This window comes from Geotrypetes seraphini, chromosome 3 (assembly GCF_902459505.1).
Source record: "Geotrypetes seraphini chromosome 3, aGeoSer1.1, whole genome shotgun sequence".
Taxonomy (NCBI): domain Eukaryota; kingdom Metazoa; phylum Chordata; class Amphibia; order Gymnophiona; family Dermophiidae; genus Geotrypetes; species Geotrypetes seraphini.
In genome coordinates, this window is record NC_047086.1 from 343,199,021 (window position 1) to 343,219,782 (window position 20,762).

General features: G+C 43.9%; 1 protein-coding gene across 13 annotated transcripts in view; it reads left to right on the top strand.

Moving 5' to 3' along the window:
* The window catches only part of LCLAT1 (lysocardiolipin acyltransferase 1), a 296,554-nt gene that overhangs the window by 74,375 nt on the left and 201,417 nt on the right, over positions 1–20,762 (top strand). For 8 of the 13 annotated variants that reach the window (XM_033938074.1, XM_033938077.1, XM_033938070.1 and 5 more), the window contains one exon: positions 3,152–3,251. In XM_033938074.1, coding sequence (XP_033793965.1) covers positions 3,229–3,251 — 23 coding nt within the window. In that variant the 5' untranslated portion in view covers positions 3,152–3,228. Of the gene's footprint in view, positions 1–3,151; positions 3,264–20,762 lie in introns of all 13 variants that reach the window. The other 5 variants (XM_033938082.1, XM_033938079.1, XM_033938081.1 and 2 more) reach the window with 2 other exon arrangements.

Genomic DNA, 20,762 nt, shown 5'->3' on the forward strand with positions numbered 1-20,762 from the left:
CCCACTTCAATTGTGCTTTGGCCCTCTCCATTCTACAGAAACTGCCCTTGCTAAAGTCTCTAATGACCTGTTCCTGTCCAAATCCAATGGCCTCTACTCTAACCTCATTCTTCTCGATCTGTGTGCTGCCTTTGACACTTTTGATCACCACCTCCTCCTCGACACACTGTCCTCGCTGGGATTCCAGGATTCTATTCTTTCCAGGTTTTCTTCCTATCTCTCCCATCATACTTTCAATGTATGTTACAAAGGATCCTCCTCCGCTGCTATCCAATTGTCTAAGGCTCTGTCCTGGGCCTTCTCCTCCATATATACCTGCTTTCTCAGTACACTAATCTCCTCCCATTGTTTTCAATATCACTTCCACACTGGTTAGGGCTCTTCAGCTTGGAAAAGAGACAGCTGAGGGGAGATATGATTGAAGACTACAAAATCCTGAGTGGAGTAGAACGGGTATAAGTGGATCGATTTTTCGCTCCGTCAAAAATTACAAAGACTAGGGGACACTCGATGAAGTTAAAGGGAAATACTTTTAAAACCAATAGGAGGAAATTTTTTTCACTCAGAGAATAGTTAAGCTCTGGAACACATTGCCAGAGGATATGGTAAGAGTAGATATGGTTTGCCAGGATGCAGGCCAGATTTGAACTGGACTCTTACTCCTCCAGACCTCAGGCTATGTGGATTGCCTATTGCGCTTTATGGGAACGTTTTCTGGCTCTGCCCCCACCAGCACCTCCATGACTTTTTTGTTCTCCTGATTTAGACTGCTTGGGTCCTTGATTATGCCTTTGTTCTTATGTGTTTTGTTTCTTCTTCTCCTGTTGTGCTTATTCACTGACAGTTGAGGTGAGCCTTGACTACTGTGCGTACTGCTTGCTCTGGTTTGAATGGGTGTGTGTGAATGGTGGATTGGGTGTGTGTTCGTCTGATGGTATGTGAGATTGTCATGGTGAATCGTTTGGGGATTCATATGCTTTTCTCTAATTCTCTGTTTAATTGAAAACAGGCACTTGTGAACCATGCTTCTGTACCGCCATTCTTGCTGTTGTTTATGTATGCTATATTTGCCAATATGTACTGTTCTGTTTTTTGCTGTTTTGCATACTGTACATGATTTTGACTGCCTAATAAACATGTTATTACAAAAAAAAAAAAAAAAAGAGTAGATAGCGTAGCTGGTTTTAAGAAAGGTTTGAACAAGTTCCTGGAGGAAAAGTCCATAGTCTGTTATTGCGAAAGACAAGGGGATAGTCACTGCTTGCCCTGTATTGGTAGCATGGACTATTGTTACACCTTGGGTTTGGTCAGGTACAAGTGACCTGGATTGGCCACTGTGAGAATGGGCTGCTGGGCTTGATGGACCATTGGTTTGACCCAGTAAGGAATTCAGACCTGAATCTCAGCCTGCCTGTCCAGCATTGCCGCTTGGATGTCTCACCCCCATCTCAAAATGAATATGGCTAAAACTGAACTCCTCCTTTTCACTTAAACTCATCTCTCCACCTCTCGCCGTTCTCTATTTCTATGGATAGCACTCTTCTCCTCCCTGTCTCATCAGCTCACAACTTCGGGGTGATCTTAGACTCCTCTCTCTCTCTCCTTCTCTGCTCATATCAAACAAACTGCTCTATAATATTGCCCAAATTTAACTTCTCCTTTCTGAATACAGTACTAAAACTCTTATCCACGCTCTCACCTCTCGTTTAGATTACTGCAATGTACTTCTCTCAGGTCTTCTGCACATCTGTCTCTCACTTCTTCAAATCATTCAAAATGATGCTGCATGACTCATATTCCATGAGAGCCACTATGCTCACATTACCCCTCTCTCAAGTCAATTCATTGACTCCTCATCCATTTCCGAATACAGTTCAAACTCCTCTTATTGACTTACAAGTGCATTCACTCTGTAGCCTCTCAATATTTCTCCTCCCTTACCTCCCCCTATACTGCCCCCCCTGTGAACTCCGTCGGGCAAGTCCCTCTTATATGTACCCTTCTCCTCCACTGCCAACTCCAGACTCCTTCCTTTCTTTCTTGCCGCGCCGTATGCCTGGAATAATCTGCCTGAATCAATAAGTTGTGCACCGCCTCTAGCAGTATTAAAATCTAAGCTAAAAGCACACTTTTTGAAACTGCTTTCAACTCTTAACTCTCACTTACTATCAGATACCTATACCCATTGTATCATTCCTTCTACCAGACTCTCCCTAACCCTAAGATGTCCTGTCTGTCTATCCAGATTAGATTGTAAGATCTCCTGTTCATTGCTGCGTACGCCTTTCAGAACTATAGAAATGATCCATAGTAGTAGTAGGAAAGTATGTAGGGGAAGCTCATGGAATTCTTTCCAACTTCCCTGTGAGTGTTTATATATATATGTGTGTGTGGGTATTCATGTCTATGATGTATCTGAATGCTCACAATATAAGGTAATAGAAAATTTTTGCTCATGCCAGCTTGGTCCATTGCTTGCAAAGAAAAATTTTTGTTCCTATCAACTTTGTCCTTAGAGGAAACCTTTCTGAGCTCCAATCTGACGAAGCTGTGGTGGTAGCGCTAACAATTGCTTTAAGTACTGTGGTTTTTGCAAAATCAGGAATAGTTTTGCTCTGTTCCATTGCAAGTCTCTTTTAGCCTGTACTTTAAACAAAAATGTTCAACACCTGTGGGTAGCGTAGGACTTTAAAGATGAGGGGTCTTGGTTCTTTGGCCTCCCTGCTGATTAGTCAGACAGCTAGGAATCCTATGAGCCTTTCTGTTTCTAAGGGATATTTAAAGTGCAGATCATGCCAACTTAGGTATTAATTCTTCCAAATATTCTATAAGTCTAGTACCTTCTAGACCCTCAGGCAGACCTAAGATAAAAATATTATTGCATTGGCTTTTGTTACTAGCCTTTTCCATATCTTTTTAGATGTTACGCCAGCAATTTAACTTCCATGTCGGACACCCAATGCTCCAAATGTTCAGTGTGATTGTTGCAAGCTATCAGTTGCAGAGATAAGTTAGTGATTTCAGTCACTTAGAATTGTAGCAGATTATAGTAAGCAGTGGGAATGCTACCTGATGATATGTTATTGCGAACAGTAATTTTGTTGCTGGGTTGTATGAAATCTCGCTATTGATGACATATTTTCTTTTTTAGAGTGGAGCTACTCCTGAAGAAGCTTGACGTGAAACAGACAGGTCCGTAGAGACGACTTCACAAAAGTCAAGTGCATTATGAACAATTTACAGTTGAACAAGTCAGTATAATGGTAAAAAGTTTGTGGAAAAATGAAGATTGAAGATTAATTAAAAAGGGTTTTTATTAAAGACTAATGATGTGGAATGATTGTTCGGTGAATCAGCACAGATAACACAGAGTAGGTTGATTTGCCACTGAAGTCCTTTTTTTTCACTTTTATCAAATTATATGAATCGTGATCACTTTAAAGGAGTTTAGGACTTTATAATTTTGACTCACTCTATATTGTTGGTATTCTATATGATTTAAGTGAGCACAAGCTAGTGCTGCCCGATTCACGATTTGAATCGATTCACCGATTCACTTAGGGTGAATCGATTTAAAAACAAAGAAACAAAAAAATCAGCCTCCCGATTCGGTGTCTGACCCTACCCCCACCCCCCCTAAAGCAGGATCGGCAGCACTGCCTCTTGCTGGCCGGCTGCTGCCACTCCTGCTTTAGAGGGCGAGGAGGGATGGTCAGTCGGAAAGTACTGCGGTGTCTGGCTTCCCCCTAGCCTCCCAAGCATCCATTTACTTAATTCCAGCAGCGGAGTAGCCTGCAGAGAGGATCGCTGGTACTTTAGCAATCCTTGCAGGTTGTCATAGGCCTCATGATCTGTCTTCCTTCTGCTGCCTCTGATGTCAGAGGAGGGGGTGGGACTGTGGCATAGGGAAGACAGCTCCAGAGGCCTATAGCAACCTGCAAGGATCGCAAAAGTACCGGCGATCCTCTCTGCAGGCTGCTCTGCTGCTGGAATTGGGTAAATGGATGTGCGTGTGGTCAGGGGGGAACACGCAGGCCTTCCGGGAGGGGGGGCAAGCCTTCGGGGAGAGGTGCAGTCCTTCGGGGGGATAGTCTTTCAGGGGGGACAGGCCTTCAAGGAAGGGGGGCCCTGGTGTAGAAGTACAGGGAGGGAGGGAAGGGGGTTCAAAGAAATGATGGGTCTAAAAACAGAGGAGGGGGAAAGAGATGGTGGGCAATGGGATTTAGGGAGGGAAGGAACAGAAAGGGAGAGAAGTTGGCCACAAGGGATGGTGTGGAGGGGGGGATAGAGATACTGGATAGGAGGGTAGTTGGGAAGAGAAAGGGAGAGATGGTGGACCCCAGGGTGGTGGGGAAAGAGGGAGAGATGAAGGATGAAAGGGTAGTCGAGAAAAGGTGTATCTGGGGATGGAGACAAAAAAAAGGAAAGATGCCAGGCCTCCGGGAAAAGGAAGGGAAACGGAAGGGGAGGACAAAGATGGAAGATGGGCAGGAGACCCTGGCAGGCAAGTTATCAGAAGACAACCAGAGCCTGGGACTAAAATGATTTGAATAATGACCAGACAACAAAAGGTAGAAAAAATAATTTTATTTTCTATTTTGTGATTACAATATGTCAGATTTGAAATGTGTATCCTGCCAGAGTGTTAGACCGTGAAAGTGAGCTAGGATTTAACAGAGAAAAGGAAAGTCTTTTTTTGTTTGTTTATTTTGTTTACACCACAGCGCCAGTATGGGTAGGAGAGGGCAAACGGGGTGAAGAGGCTATAAAATAAACCTACCAGGATGTTTGAAAAAAACACCTACTTGGGCAGGAAAATCCAATCGAATCGAAAAATCGATTCAGTAGGCTGAATCAAATTAATTTATTTTTTTTCCTGAATTAGGCAGCACCAGTACAAACCATTATTTAGGATTGTTGTAAAGAAACACAACATTATCGAAAGGGATTATCATTAATGACAAAAGGAATTATTCTTTGTTGACAGTAGAAAACAAGACAAAAGAGGGAACCCCTGACCTCTATATCTGCCCCCACAATGCTGCAGTGTTCCACCATGTGTGGGTGTGTGGAAAAGACATGTCTGCAATTTCTTTAAGGGGAAACCGCTGAATAATAACAGGAAGCTCTACTAGCACATTCTTTTCAAAACAGACCGAGCTTACCATCACTTTGAGACAACACCTGGTTTATGCCCTATTTATAGAAAGATTCCACGGTCAGATAATTCCTATTTGCTGCAGGCTACATCTGAAAATGACATTCTGCTTTGGCTGAGAACTTCATTAGGCACTTGATTGCTGTTAAAATATTTGTTTGCTTATTGATATAAAGACTATTATTAATGTTCACTATAGTTTTCTCAAAACCATTTACTTATAACAAGGTTTCAAAGTGTATTAGTATTTGATAAGATCACTTATCAAGTGTTTCTAAGCAAAATACACCAATAAAAATATGACCATAGAGTATCATAGAACTTAAAAAAAAACTAATCTCAATAAAAACATTAAAACAAAACTGGTATATATACTAACTAGTACGTAAGGATAGGGGGTAGAAATACAATTTGTTATAGAAAAGAGAAAGATAACAAATATGGAAGGTGTGACAAATCTAGCGCTATCCCTAGCTTTGACACAGTGGTGAAGAAGGTAGGTAGTCCCCGAGGCAGGAGAGCTGGTCAGGTTGGCCCTGCAGAATATGAAAAGCTGACTTCACTTGGACTATCCCAGGAGCTAAGAAACTACAGCTCCCAGAAGGCCAGTCTCAGCACAGAAAGCTGTGACTGAGACAGACACAGCTGCAGAGAGTTTTTCTCTCCCTTCTCACTCTGCAGCAGGGAGGGGCAAATTAGAGGGGGTTAAAACAGAGAAAGCTGAGAGAGAGTCGAGGAGGAGGAGCCGAGGAGGCTTCAGGGTGTGCTCGGTGGAGAACCCTCTCCTCCTCAACGGAATGCTGATGAGCTGAACCAAGACTGGCAAATGTTGGACACAGAAGAGCTTACTGCTGACCCAGGGAGTGAGGAAGGAACCCCGGGGAATCCATGGAAATCCAGGAGAGTCTGGTAGGACCGGAGGAGGTGTCCATGGACATTGATAAGCAGTAAGGGGATGTGTATTGCCTGTGTCCACAGTAGTGAAGCTACCAGTTATGCCAGTGATAGTTTAAAGGGGAGTTGTAGTTCTCTCCCTGCTGATAAGGAACTGTGAATTGCTGCTTGAAAGCTTTAGTTGTAAAGCTAGCAAATGTGTTGGCATTTTTTTTGTTCTCTCTGCTAGCAGCCAAGCTGAGCCAAGAGCGATCTTCCTCACAGCTGTGCATAATTAATTACTTGCAAGTCACAGCAGGGAGCTGTGCTGAGAGCTTGCACGGACCTTGTGAATGCTGTGCTAAAGAAGAGAATACGTTTTACAGAACTACAGTATGTGATAAGCCACGTTAGGCTGTGAAAACCAGGTGACATGCTGGCCAGGTTTTTGTTGCACAATTTTTGGGTTAAAGTTTGTTTCTGTTCTGAATGTTTCATGCCTGTGAAAGGACACAGCTGCTGGAGCTGAAGCAGCTCAGTGAAAGTTTCTAAATCCAAACTGCTCTGGTGAACAGGACTGTTTATAGGTGTGCTAACAAAGTCCAGAGGCTGTGGAACTGTAGGTTAAGATGGGACACGCCCAAAAACCTGGACACTGGATTTCATTAAAAGTTATGCTCTGTTTGAACAGCTTGTGTTTTGCCTCATAGTTTTGAGTGCTTGTTTTGAGGTCTGCTAAGCTGAAGCATTTTTCCTTTTGTTCAATGCAACCAGGGAACATAATAAAACCTTTGTTTGATTATTCTATTATACTGGATTTTGAGGTGTGTGTGTTTCTTTTCCCTTGCCTGTTTTTCTTTTGGTAATATCAGGGAATCTGATATTATACCTTAGGCAGACGCCTAAGAAGGCCTGAAGGGTACCCTGGTTAAAGGGTACACGTATGGACAGGAACAGTCACAGTGTTCCAGCTCGCTGCCGTGAACAGGAGCTGGGCAGGTGTGACAAAGGCCACAGTAGGGATGGGGATTGGAAGACTAGAAAAGAGAGGAGTTGCTTTTGACCTGTAACTCCCACAAAATGCTATTGCATCTTTAAACAAAAAGCTTTTCAGGGAACTTTTAAAACGTATAAGGTTTTTCTTCCTCTCTAAGATATAATGCCATAGTGTTCCAAATCCTAGGCGCATTCACAGAGAAAATATCTAGTATTTGAGTTTCTAACACTGCAAAGTTGCAAAAAATAAAACAGGTTTTCCCAGTCTCCCACAATTTCAGTGAACCATCCAAATTGATAAACTGTACCTTTTTAAAGACTTCCTGCGCCTTACCTAGCTTAACATTAGAGTCCACCACTATCCAAACCCCACCCAGAATTCTCTCTATAACCCCATATCGCTGCCCCAATGCTATAGCAAATGTGAAAAAAAAAACCCAACCCCAAGGAGTAAAATATTCACCCCTCACTTCCAACCCATCTCAAAAACACCCACTGACCCCTACACCTAGGGCTCCTTTTACTAAGGTGCGTTAGGGCCTTAACGCGGAATAGTGCGTGCTAAATTTCCGCGTGCTAGACCTTAATGCCAGCATTGAGCTGGTGTTATTCTACAAGCGTACCGCGTGGTAATTTTGTGCGTGTGCTAAAAACGCTAGCACACCTTAGTAAAAGGAGCCCCGAGTCTCTCGCTAGAAATGTCCCTGCTATGAGACTGTCATGCGTGGACACCTTGCCCGCCATCCAATGAAAATCTTCCGTACCTAATGCCCTCATTAAGTATATGAAATATTCAGATTAAATTTTGTCAGAATAACCTCACTATGTGATTTCAATGATAATGATCATATACAAAAGAAAGATTAATATTAATCTATGTAAAACATAAAAAAATGATTAAAATACTTGCTGCTAACAGCACACATCCATCTTCAAGAAAAAAACAAAACAAGAAAGAAAAAGGTCCTATAAAGAACATCTCTCTGAGATGATGGAGCTGCTACTTTAGTCACAAGCAAAGAACAAGACAATTGGGAGAGACATGGGCTGCACTAGGCAGCATGTTACTGTGAGCTAGCAATAGAGAACACAAAAAAATGCTGAAACTCTTAATTGAGCGTGTTGTACATTATATTATCCCAGGACAAGCAGGCAGCTATTCTTGACTGATGGGTGACGGCACCGACGGAGCCCCGGTACGGACAATTTTAGAGTGATTGCACTCTAAGAACTTTTTAGAAAGTTCTAGCTCGGCCGCACCGCGCACGCGCGAGTGCCTTCCCGCCCGACAGAGGCGCGCGGTCCCTCAGTTTCTTAGTTTCCGCGGAGCTAAGAAGACGCGTTTTCAACGGCTGTTGAAATTTTTTCCTAACTTGCCTTCCCGCTCGCGTAAACGTTTGGCTTAATTTGCCTTTTTTCTTTCTTTTATTTGTTAAAAAAAAAAAAAAAAAAATCTTTCATTTTTTTCTTCAATTTTCGGTTTTCCCCGGCGGGGCCTTCTGCCACCATCGAAGCCTCGGCCTTCGATTTGGCGGAAGCCGTTTTTCCTTTCATGCCCCCTCAACCGGGTTTTAAAAAGTGCCAGCGGTGTGCTAGGCCTATATCTCTCACGGACCCACACAACTGGTGTTTACAGTGTTTGGGTCCTGAGCATCAGGCCTCTTCTTGCACCCGCTGTGCTACTTTAAAAAAACGAACTTTAAAAAATCGCTTAATTCAACAGCGATTGTTGTTCGGTGCCGAGATGTCCGACCCCGTTCCTTCGACTCCGGCTTCGGCACCGATTCAGTCGGCACCCTCGTCTTCGACACCGCGTGATTCCACACCGGCATCCCAACAGTCAGGTAAGCCGGCTAAGAAGCCTTCCCCGCTGGAACGTCTTCCGGCCTCGAGTGCAGTGAGCCCAATCCTGCCGCCGGTTCGACGCCAGCGGAAGCGCTCCGCCCCTATAGAGGTGAGTCCCTCGACATCGGGCTCCTCATCTCCGGGGCGTCGAGCGGCACCGCAGGTACCGCAGAAGAAAAAAGCGGTACCGGTGCCATCCCTCGATGACCGCATTACGGCCATCCTTCAGGTGCAGCTGAAGGAGCAATTAGAACGACTCCTTCCTGCTATCATGACACCGAACCTTCCGGTGCCAGTTCGCACCGAGCCATCGGTACCGGTTGTTGAACAACCTGTATCGGTACCGATTGTGGAACCCGTTTTAACCGCTTCCACTGTTTCGGTACCGCTTCACCTAACCTCATCGGTATCGATGCCAGTCCTTGCACCGGAGCCGAGAGCTCACCATCAATCGGTGCAGACTTCGGCACCGGTGCGTCCGATAACTTCTCCGGACACGGTATCGATGAGGTCGGGTAAGTCGATGCGCAAAACCCGACACATGCAAACGTCGACACCTGAGTCTCGGGACCATTCTTCCCATGTAAGGGACCCTGATCTGTGGGGAGACTCAGAGGAACCCTTTCTTTCTGAAGGAGAATGTTCCTCAGAGGAGGAGGATTCGGCTGTCCCTGACCCATCCTCCAAACAGGCCACTTCCTCTTTCTCTAGTTTTTTGAAAGAGATGTGTGAGTCCTTGTCCATTCCTTTGGAGGCTGAATCCAAAAAGTCTAAAGCTTTTTTGGATGCCCTTGATTTTGATCAGCCTCCAAAGGAATTTTTGAAACTTCCCCTTCATGACATCCTGAGGGAAACTTTCTATAAGAATTTAGAGACTCCTTTAACTGTCCCAGGGGCCCCACGTAAACTGGATTCTCTATATAAGGTAATTCCCATTCCTGGGTTCGACAAACCTCAACTACCACATGAATCCTTATTTGTCGAATCCACCCTTAAAAAGACTTCAGGAGCCAGTGTATATGCATCTGTCCCTCCTGGCAGAGAAGGAAGGGCCATGGATAAATTTGGTAAGAGGCTCTACCAAAATGCTATGTTAGCTAATAGGGCTAGTAATTATGCTTTTCATTTTTCTTTTTATTTAAAGCATCTCCTTACCACCATGGCTTCTTTCGAGAAATATCTTCCTTCACGAAAGCATTCCGCTTTTCACACATGCTTGTCGTCTCTTCTCCAATTACGTAAGTTTATGGTGAGATCCATATATGACACTTTTGAACTTACATCCAGAGCGACAGCAATGTCAGTAGCTATGCGTCGTTTGGCCTGGCTTCGGGTATCCGAGCTTGATGTTAACCATCAAGATCGGTTAGCCAATGCCCCATGTCTAGGGGATGAGCTCTTTGGGGATTCCATGGACTCAACCACACAAAAGCTCTCTGCTCATGAGACGCGCTGGGATACCCTGCTCAAAAATAAAAAGAAGCCTCCTCCGCCAAGACCATACAGGCAGCAATCGGCCTATCAACGCCGTTTCACAGCCCGTCCATTGCCTACCACTGCTCAACAACCTAGGCGTCAGAGACAACAGCAACGTCAGCCTCCCAGACAACAGCAACAGCAACAAGCTGTAAAACAACCTCCTCAGCAAAAGTCACAGCCCTTTTGACTTCATTCTCCGCAGTATAGCCAGTATCCCTATTCCTGCTCTCCTGCCTCAACCAATAGGAGGTCGACTTTCTCTATTCCTCAGCCGGTGGGAAGTAATCACTTCGGACCAATGGGTCCTCAACATCATCCGCCACGGCTACTCTCTCAACTTTCAGACTCTCCCACCTCAAAGCCTGCCAAAAGAGTCCTCAATCAGCCCTCCTTATTCAGGAGGTCCAATCCCTCCTCCTTCTGAACGCTATAGAGGAAGTTCCTCTAGATCAAAAGGGGCAGGGATTCTACTCCCGCTACTTTCTAGTTCCCAAAAAGACAGGAGATCTCAGACCCATCCTGGATCTTCGCGATCTCAACATTCATCTAGTAAAAGAAAAATTCAAGATGCTTTCTTTAGCCATCCTTTATCCCCTTCTAAATCAAAACGACTGGCTATGCTCCCTCGATCTCAAAGAGGCTTACACTCACATACCGATCAATGTAACCTCAAGACCATATCTCCGATTCATGATCAATCATTGTCATTACCAGTACAAGGTGCTGCCCTTCGGTCTTGCCTCATCTCCAAGGGTATTCACCAAATGTCTCATTGTGGTGGCGGCTTTTCTACGCTCTCACCACCTGCATGTATTTCCTTACCTGGACGATTGGTTGATCAAAGACACTTCTGCCCAAGCGGTCCTTCTGGCCACCAACCAAACCATCCAGTTTCTACAACTTCTGGGATTCGAGATCAATCTACCCAAATCCCATATCATTCCCACTCAGAGACTTCAATTCATTGGAGCGATCCTAGATACACTCCTCATGAGAGCTTTCCTGCCATCCAATCGTCTTCAGACCCTTCAGTCTCTATGTCACCAGGTACTTCCTCTGCCGTCCATCTCAGCAAGGCAAATGATGGTGCTCTTGGGACACATGGCATCCACAGTTCATGTCACACCTCATGCCCGTCTTCACCTGCGCACTCCTCAATGGACCCTTGCGACCCAGTGGTCCCAAGCGTCGGACCCTTGCTCACGACACATATCTGTGACATCATCTCTTCGTCAGTCTCTGCAATGGTGGTTGGTATCCTCAAATCTATCCAGAGGTCTTCTGTTCCATCAGCCTCCTCATCAACTAGTCATCACCACCGACGCCTCTCTGTATGCATGGGGAGCTCACTTGAACGAGTTCCAGACTCAAGGTCTTTGGTCAGCCCAGGAGAGGAAACATCAAATCAATTTCCTGGAACTCAGAGCGATGTTTTACGCCCTCAAGGCCTTCCAACACCTTCTCTTTCCTCAGGTCCTTCTGTTGTGCACAGACAATCAGGTTGCGATGTACTACATCAACAAACAGGGTGGGACAGGCTCTCGCCTTTTATGCCAGGAAGCCCAGAAGATCTGGACTTGGGCCATAGATCATCATCTCTTCCTGAAAGCTATATACATTCAAGGGAAACAGAATTCCTTAGCAGACAAACTCAGCAGAATTCTCCAACCTCACGAGTGGACACTCGATCCCGTAACTCTGCACTCTATCTTCAATCAATGGGGCACTCCTCAGATAGACCTCTTTGCAGCTCCTCACAATCATCAGCTGCCCCTATTCTGCTCCAGACTTTACTCTCCACACCGTCTAACAGCAGATGCTTTTCTCCTCGACTGGTCGAATCTGTTCCTGTACGCCTTCCCTCCTCTGCCTCTCATGTTGAGAACCTTGTTCAAGCTCAAGAGGGAACGAGCCACCATGATTCTGATTGCTCCAAGGTGGCCCAGGCAACATTGGTTCTCCCTTCTACTTCAACTCAGTTCCAGGGAACCTTTTCTTCTTCCTCTGTTTCCTTCGCTGCTTACGCAACAGCAGGGAACCCTTCTGCATCCCAACCTCCAGTCTCTACACCTGATGGCTTGGTATCTCTCGGGCTGAACTCGACTGATACTCTTTTATCTCAGCCCGTTCGTTCCATTCTGGATGCCTCCAGGAAACCAGCCACTCTACAATGTTACCATCAAAAGTGGACAAGGTTTTCTTCCTGGTGTCTTCTTCATCATCTTGATCCCACTTCCCTAGCGGTGGAGACGTTGTTGGATTATCTTCTTTCTTTGTCTGATTCTGGCCTGAAGTCCTCTTCCATCAGGGTCCACCTCAGTGCCATTGCAGCTTTTCATGAGCCAGTCCATGGAAAACTTCTTTCAGCTCATCCCCTGGTATCCAGGTTCATGCGTGGGCTTTTCAATGTGAAACCACCTCTTAAAGCCCCTCCGGTTATCTGGGATCTCAATGTGGTTCTTTCAGCTTTAATGAAGCCTCCATTTGAACCTTTAGCTACTTCTCCTTTCAAATTTCTCACTTGGAAGGTACTTTTCCTTATTGCTCTTACCTCTGCCAGGAGAGTCAGTGAGCTTCATGCACTGGTTGCAGATCCACCTTTTACGGTCTTTCATCATGACAAGGTGGTTCTGCGTACACATCCAAAGTTTCTCCCCAAGGTTGTCTCGGAATTTCATCTCAACCAATCCATTGTCCTACCGGTTTTCTTTCCAAAACCTCATTCTCATTCTGGGGAACAAGCTCTGCATACTTTGGATTGTAAAAGGGCTCTTGCTTACTATCTGCAGCGTACGAAACCCCACAGATCAGTTCCCCAACTTTTTCTGTCCTTTGATCCGAACAAATTGGTACGTCCTGTTTCTAAACGCACGTTGTCTAATTGGCTAGCAGCGTGCATTTCTTTCTGTTATGCTCAGACCGGACTGACACTGGAAGGTTCTGTCACGGCCCATCGAGTCAGAGCAATGGCAGCATCTGTAGCTTTCCTCCGTTCCACTCCTATTGAGGAAATCTGCAAAGCTGCTACTTGGTCCTCAGTTCACACTTTTACATCTCATTATTGTCTGGATGCATTCTCCAGAAGGGATGGTCACTTCGGCCAATCTGTATTACAAAATTTGTTTTCTTAATGGCCAACCTTCCCTCCATCCCTCTTTTTGTTAGCTTAGAGGTCACCCATCAGTCAAGAATAGCTGCCTGCTTGTCCTGGGATAAAGCACAGTTACTTACCGTAACAGGTGTTATCCAGGGACAGCAGGCAGATATTCTTGCGTCCCACCCACCTCCCCGGGTTGGCTTCTTAGCTGGCTTATACTAACTGAGGGACCGCGTGCCTCTGTCGGGCGGGAAGGCACTCGCGCGTGCGCGGTGCGGCCGAGCTAGAACTTTCTAAAAAGTTCTTAGAGTGCAATCACTCTAAAATTGTCCGTACCGGGGCTCCGTCGGTGCCGTCACCCATCAGTCAAGAATATCTGCCTGCTGTCCCTGGATAACACCTGTTACGGTAAGTAACTGTGCTCTCCAGGGCATCCATAAGTTCTCAATTCATACTTGAGGAAATGAGCCAGAAAGAGGCAAACAAAAAATCATCACTAGACAAAATGAAGTTCCAATTGCACCTGTAAGCTCTGTCCATTTGTTGTCCTTTTCCTCCTTCACCTGTCCCTCTATCCCTCCTTCATCTCTCTCTCTCTATCGCACCCTCCCCCAAAAGGGAGAAGGTAAGGAGAATACAGTGCAGTCTAATACGAATACCCATAGCAGAATCCTACAGAAATTCTGAGCTACTTGTCTGTGGTTAAAACCAGTATGGAGCCCAAGGTTGTGGCCATATGCTGGGTCTAGAAACCAGATGGGTTGTCAAGATGACAGCTTCCTGGCCACCCTCTAAGTACTTATATTTATACTGAAATGATACCATCCCTACGCATCAGGCCAATAATATGCCTACCAAATATAGCTTCTTGAATTAAAACAGTGCAGTGGCTCATCCTGATGATAAGGAATCATAACACATAATATCTTATCCTCAAATCCAAAATCCAGTGATCATCCACTCTTATCTTGTGCAGTACAGAAGTGTTCATTGTTATTATTCAGGTTCCTGGAGATGCATTTAGCAAGCAGGAGAAAAATGTTTTAGCATCCCCAACTTGGTCAAAAAGAATGAGTCTGGCTATTGTATGAGATCCTGAGCTTTGCCAGATAGAGAAGAGAAAATTTGATCTGTCTTTCAAACAGTAGTACATATTGGAGCAAAGGCCTTTCGCTGAGCTTGAACATGTGCTGAAAAGTCCTGGAAGGACAAAATTTTCTTATCGTGGGTTAAAATTTTTTTGGAACTTGTACTATGACTTGTTTGTGAACAAAATTCAGTACTTTAATGATCACAACATGGAGGCATCCACTCTCCTAGCCCCCAATCTTGTGTTCTTTTGATGCAAAATTAGCAACATTGCTCACCTATTTGCAAGGATTGAGGTATCCAGGTATCCAGAAAGCACAGGAGCTCCCTGTCTAAGAGGGTTTCAGGTAGACCAGTGAGGCATAAGTTGTTGTGGTGTGCCCAGTCTTCGAGGTTTTAAACTATTTGCTCCAATTGGCCAATCTTTTGTGCAATTTGTCTTGTGTCTGTGTGGCAGCATGGGCCTGGTCTTCTGCTGTGCTGGTACATTGCTGTTGTGCATCAGGTTCCAGGCCCATGCTATTTGTGGGTCTCCTTGATTCTATCAAAAAGCTGCTGTAGCATCCACTGCTGCTGTTATCTCTAAGATTATCTCTGCCAACCATGTAGAACTTATGGATAGGATAGATGGGTTGCATGAATCCACCATCTTGCTATCAGCAGGGGCACTGCGTCTCCTTATCTTTGTGCACCAACTTAGATGCCATTTCTATATCTTGTGTCTGCTAAAAACCATGTTTGCTAGTCCCAGTTTTTCCAATAGTATTACTAGTAGGGGATCTGAAGTCGCAGGGGAGTGGATTCATTAGTGGTTCACGAGAGGAACATGAAGGAGCTAAGCTTTTTAGTTACCACTCTGACCCATCATGTCATATGATCTCCTGTTTTTAATTTGTTTCTTGTCAACCACCTGTGTGACCAGTGATGCTCTGATCTTAATAGCATTTACACATTTTATTTCCCTGTCATCTACAGCAGACAAATCTAGACAGATGGGCTATGTCCATCTACCAGCAGACGGAGATAGAGAGCACTGAATTTCATGATAGATACCAGATCCTGGAGTGCCAGGAAATGTGTTATCTTCAACACGCGAGTGGATGGCCATTTCCAGCTCTTGACTTCATGGCTGATTTGGGATATTCACCCTGGATGTGCTTATAATCTGGGTTTCCTATTTCAGTTAAGTGTGGGATAAGGCTAACTGGGTGCCTGTCTGAGGGCACAGCTGGTGGCACCAGTTCCCTACCCATCCCTTCTGCCCTTCTTTATTGACTATGTTCTCCTTTATTCCCTCCTCTCTCTAAAAAAAAGAAAAGAGCAACTTAGGATCTCAAACCTTTATTATTAAAGTACTGGAGGTTCTTAATATTGAGGACCCAGAGGTGACAGTCCAAGTCTCAGCTAATCCCAAGATGGCTGGCATTAGGTGACCACCCAGAGCGTTTCCAGTGCATGAGGCCATGTAAGAGCTGATCTTGGCTCAGTGGTCCTCTCCAGATTCCAATTTACAAGTGGCATGGGCTATGGCTCATCTCTATCTCATGCCGCTTGGGCCGAGACACAATTGTGTCGAGTCTTTCAATTTGTTAAATGAGATGCTTTTTTCTGTATTGCAATATGCATACACCGAATGATTAAAGAAAACGAGCGGCAAGCAGTGATACCCCTTTGCCACTGCTTGCTGCTCGTTTTCTTTAATCATTCGGTGTGTGCATATTGCAATACAGAAATAAGCATTGAAGACGGAATATAACGTACATAACATCTCGTCCTTAATTCAGACTCCTGAGGCAGGCCCACTTGGGCCGAAACGCGATTGTGTCGATTCTTTCTATTTAATAAACGAGACTGAACACTAATCAGTCACCTTTGTTGTTTTCCTTCTGCTTTCATGTCCTGTGAAGGTAGCATCTCCTGTTTTCTGAACATTTCAATACTAAACAGTACCATACCTTCTTCAGGAGTCTTCTATACTTGGGTGGAACACATCAAGCACAGTTTTAATCAATCATAGATTCTACAGCTGTTTTGAAAAAAAAACAACATTTTCTTAGTAGAAGAAATCCATGCTTGAGATCAGTGAGAAATGCAGTTGACGTTTGAGAAGCCCACATTTTCAAATAGCTTCTTAATGATGGAGTTAACTTTGCTCTCCTCCATATTTGACAAGATAACACCCTTCCCCAAGGAAACCATGTAAAGGAAGAAGACAAAGATAAAAAAAAAATATTTTTAAAAATCAGATATTCACAAAGAGAAGTACAAAAGCAACAAATATTTTAATAAAAACAAAAACTGAGTGAAAAACGGAAAAGGCAAGGAAAGCTATGGTATATTTTTTGCTCTGGCCCTAAAATTTGTGACAATTTCCTATTATGTTACCATCAGCAGCAGTGATAGCATTTCCAAATTAGCTATGTTGTGTTCTTGATGGAAAGAAACAGAACTGGAAATAGTAAGTAATTAAAGCAGTTTTAAGATTCTTCTGTGAAAAGGAATGCCCAGATGAGAGTGGGCCATGAACATGGACTTCAAATTAGTGAGTGAGAAGTTTATTTTATTTCAAACATTTATATCCCGTCATTTGGAGCTACTCAACCAAGGTAACATATGAAACATTCTTAGGGGCCCTTTTACTAAAGTTTAGTGTATGCCAAATATTAAAAAGCCCATGTTATACCTGTGGGCTTCTTAGCATTTAGCATGTGCTAATTCCATTAACGTGTCTAAAGCATTATTAAAAGAGCCCCTACATGAGACAAAAAATAATGACAGTAATACATAGGATATTTAAGACCTAAAAGCTTTGTGTAGGAGAGCTTGAAGGTCAGATTCAGTTTAATTTCTCTAGCAGAAGATTCCATAACTCTGATACTACAATCGGAAATGCATAGGACTGGAAAAAACACTTCCATCTTGGTGGCACCAACAAAAAATTTCTGCTGGGACAAATGTAGTGGATACACAGGCTGATATAACCTGCTGAAATCTGCTTAGTAACTAAGCACCTTTATCACAAGCAGTAAGACATAAACCAGAAAAGACATCTCAGATGATAGGAAATATGATCTACTTGGATTCCATTAAAGATAAGCAATAGTCTTCTGGGCTACTTGCAGGGTCTTGCTGACTGAAGCAAGTGGACTAAATAGTAAAGAATTACAATACTCTGAAAACCATAAGATTCTGGAATCTTTGTCTCTCCTTGATGCTCAATAGCACATCCAAGAACAAACCTGTACTGATATTTATGCATATAAACACATTTACCCAGTTACAAATTCAAGAGAATCTTGCTGGTTTTGTTTTTGTCTGCAGTTCCACTACAGAGTGGTGCTACAGAAATTACTAGAAGAGAGATTTGTTTGTACCACTTCTTTTAAGCTATCTATACTCTTCTTAACTGGCAACTTGATTTTGTAGTATAGCAAAAATTATTTGTTTGTTTTTAATTTTTTCCAACTAAGTCAACCTTCACTTCTGATACAGAAAACAGATTAGAAAAATGAAAGAGTCACTAACTGGAAATTTCCATATGTGGTTACTTCCTGAAGACAGGGGCTTTTAGCATTACACTGTACTGTACATACAGATATAATGTTGTGGTTAAAAGTAGCAAATTAAATTGAACTTATGGCTGACTCTGATATAAGTTATTGACCTCTTCTAGGATGTTATCCCAATTTTTCAGCTGTGGTGAATCAAAGTGACACAAGTAGGGTGCTTCCTATAAGTTTCTTATATAACTGCTTAAAAGTTGTATAAATTGGTTATATGTGAAGGCATGAAGCAAATATGTTTTTAAGATTACAGCTCTGAGTGGTATTACATTCACCCCGGTTTGTAGTGTATCTAAGCAATACTTGATGATAGAAGGCAGTTCTGCAGGGACCGTGAGATGGCTCAGTGGTTGCACTGTGTGCTGCTGTGTGGGAGAATTGGGTTTGATTTCTGAGCTTAACTTGTGTTCCTCAGATCAGCAAGGGCTTTTGCAAGAGTCAAATTCACAGCCCTCAGAATTCTAGCTGTTGCCCAACAGCAATTCCTAGTGAAACATAGGCCATATGGTCTTTATCTACCTTTATTTTTCTATCTAGATGGCCTATCCATGCCATCTACTACAGATTTTTCAGTGGGGATACTTCTGATTCCTCTAGATGTAATCCATCCCTATTAGATACTTTCTCACCCACTACAGGGCTAGATACCAGTGGAGGAGAGCTTGAAAATAAGTTGGGCGGATTGGGTAGTGAACGACTTTCTGGACTCATTGAAATTTTTGATATTACTACTGGTTTCCCTTGAGGAACAGTAAAATTGTCCATAGGGCCCTGAATCCTAATTGTTACCAAGAGTTTCAGTCCTTTTAATGACCCCTTTCTCTTGCCCATATTGATCAATATCACAATCCCAAAGCAGATTCTTAAACAATTCCTGAAGGATGATGTTCTACAGCTTCAGAGCTTCAAAATATTGACTTCCTCTTTTGGCTCTGGAGGGGCTCCAAAGAAGAATGCCCCTTTAGTTACACCCCTATGGGCACGCTTCATGGGCATGTGTCCATGGGCTGTATACTCTGGCTGCATATGCGATTTCAAGGGTCTGGGGAGCCCAGAAGTGGTGTCAGACGCAACTGATGTTGCTGCCAGGCTCCTCCTTCACAGGCCTCCTCTGCTTTGTTCAGGGCCTCACCCCAACATTCCTTCACTGAATTGTGGCTGCCTCTGCAATTTCAAGGATCTGGAGAGCCCGGACGTGACATCAGACACCACTGATGTTGATGCTGGGCTTCTCTTTCACTAGTCTCCTCCACTCTGTTCAGGGTCTCGCCCCAACTCTCCTCCTTTCTTTACCCTTTATTTAGCTCCTACAAGACATTTTTAGTGCTAAAATCACTGTTGCAGCCTCCTTTTAAGATCCACTTAATTGTGACCCAAACTGATAAAATATGGGGTACCGCAAAGCGCTCTCCTGTCCCCTATGCTTTTCAACCTCTATATCAGATCAGTGATGGACATTGCCCTAAAACACCACATAAAAATTCATTTGTTTGCAGATGACATACAACTGTACCTACTGCTACGCTCAAACCAAGACACTCAAATCTCCAAACTACACAACTGCGTCTCAAAAATAAAAAGCTGGATTACCCAAAACAAGCTGCAACTAAACACAGCTAAAACTGAGCTCCTCTGGATACGGAGAGGTGAGCCTGAATTTGTCCACCCATTGATCTCTTGGGAATTTGGTCATCCTGATGGCGGCAGAGGAGAGGAGAACAGATAGACTACAAAGTAGAATGAACACAATGATTATGACTTAAAACAGGTAAAAAATCATTAAAATAAATTAAATTCTTTGTGCAGCCAGAAGGTGAGGTGAGTTGAAGTGCAGTAGTCAAAGCGTGCGCCGCAAAGGATCCTATTAAATAGCACATGCGCTAACCTGATTGGGGGAGGAGTCCGGCGGCAGAGGAGAGGAGAACAGATAGACTACAAAGTAGAATGAACACAATGATTATGACTTAAAACAGGTAAAAAATCATTAAAACATTAAAATAAATTAAATTCTTCGTGCAGCCAGAAGGTGAGGTGAGTTGAAGTGCAGTAGTCAAAACCCCGAATATGGAGGGAAAAGTGTACTACATTTTTATTTTAATGTCAGAGCATTAAGAAAACTGTTCCTTGTCGCTTAAAGTTTCTATTTCGGTGATCTCCAAGTGCTGGTGCTCCTTTATTTAGGAACACATCAGAAAAAAAGAAATTGCATTGAGCAGAAAATATTTTGAAACTGCCTCATACTAGTTTTCTAGCCAAGCATAGATTTTATCTGGGTCTTACCAGTTTGAGATTCTCCCCCCCCCTCCCCTTGTTAGGGCCTCAAACTTTGTTTTGGATAACTATTTCTGATTCTGATTTATTTCTTTATTTGTTATCTGAATTTCAGTCTTCATGTCTACCTCTTCTACTCAAGCACCCTGTAGACCAGTGGTCTGAAACTTGTGACCCGGGGGCCACATGTGGCCCGCCAGGTACTATTTTGCGGCCCGCGGTCTATAGTAGTGCTGTCTGTACTAGGGCTGCCCGCTCGTTGTAGCGTCATCTGGCTTCCCCCATGGCCTCCCGCTCATACCTTCAGGTAATTACCACAGCCTGCAGAGAGAATTGCTGGTGCTGTAGCGATCCTTGCAGGCTGCTGTCGTCCTCAGCATCACGTTCCCTC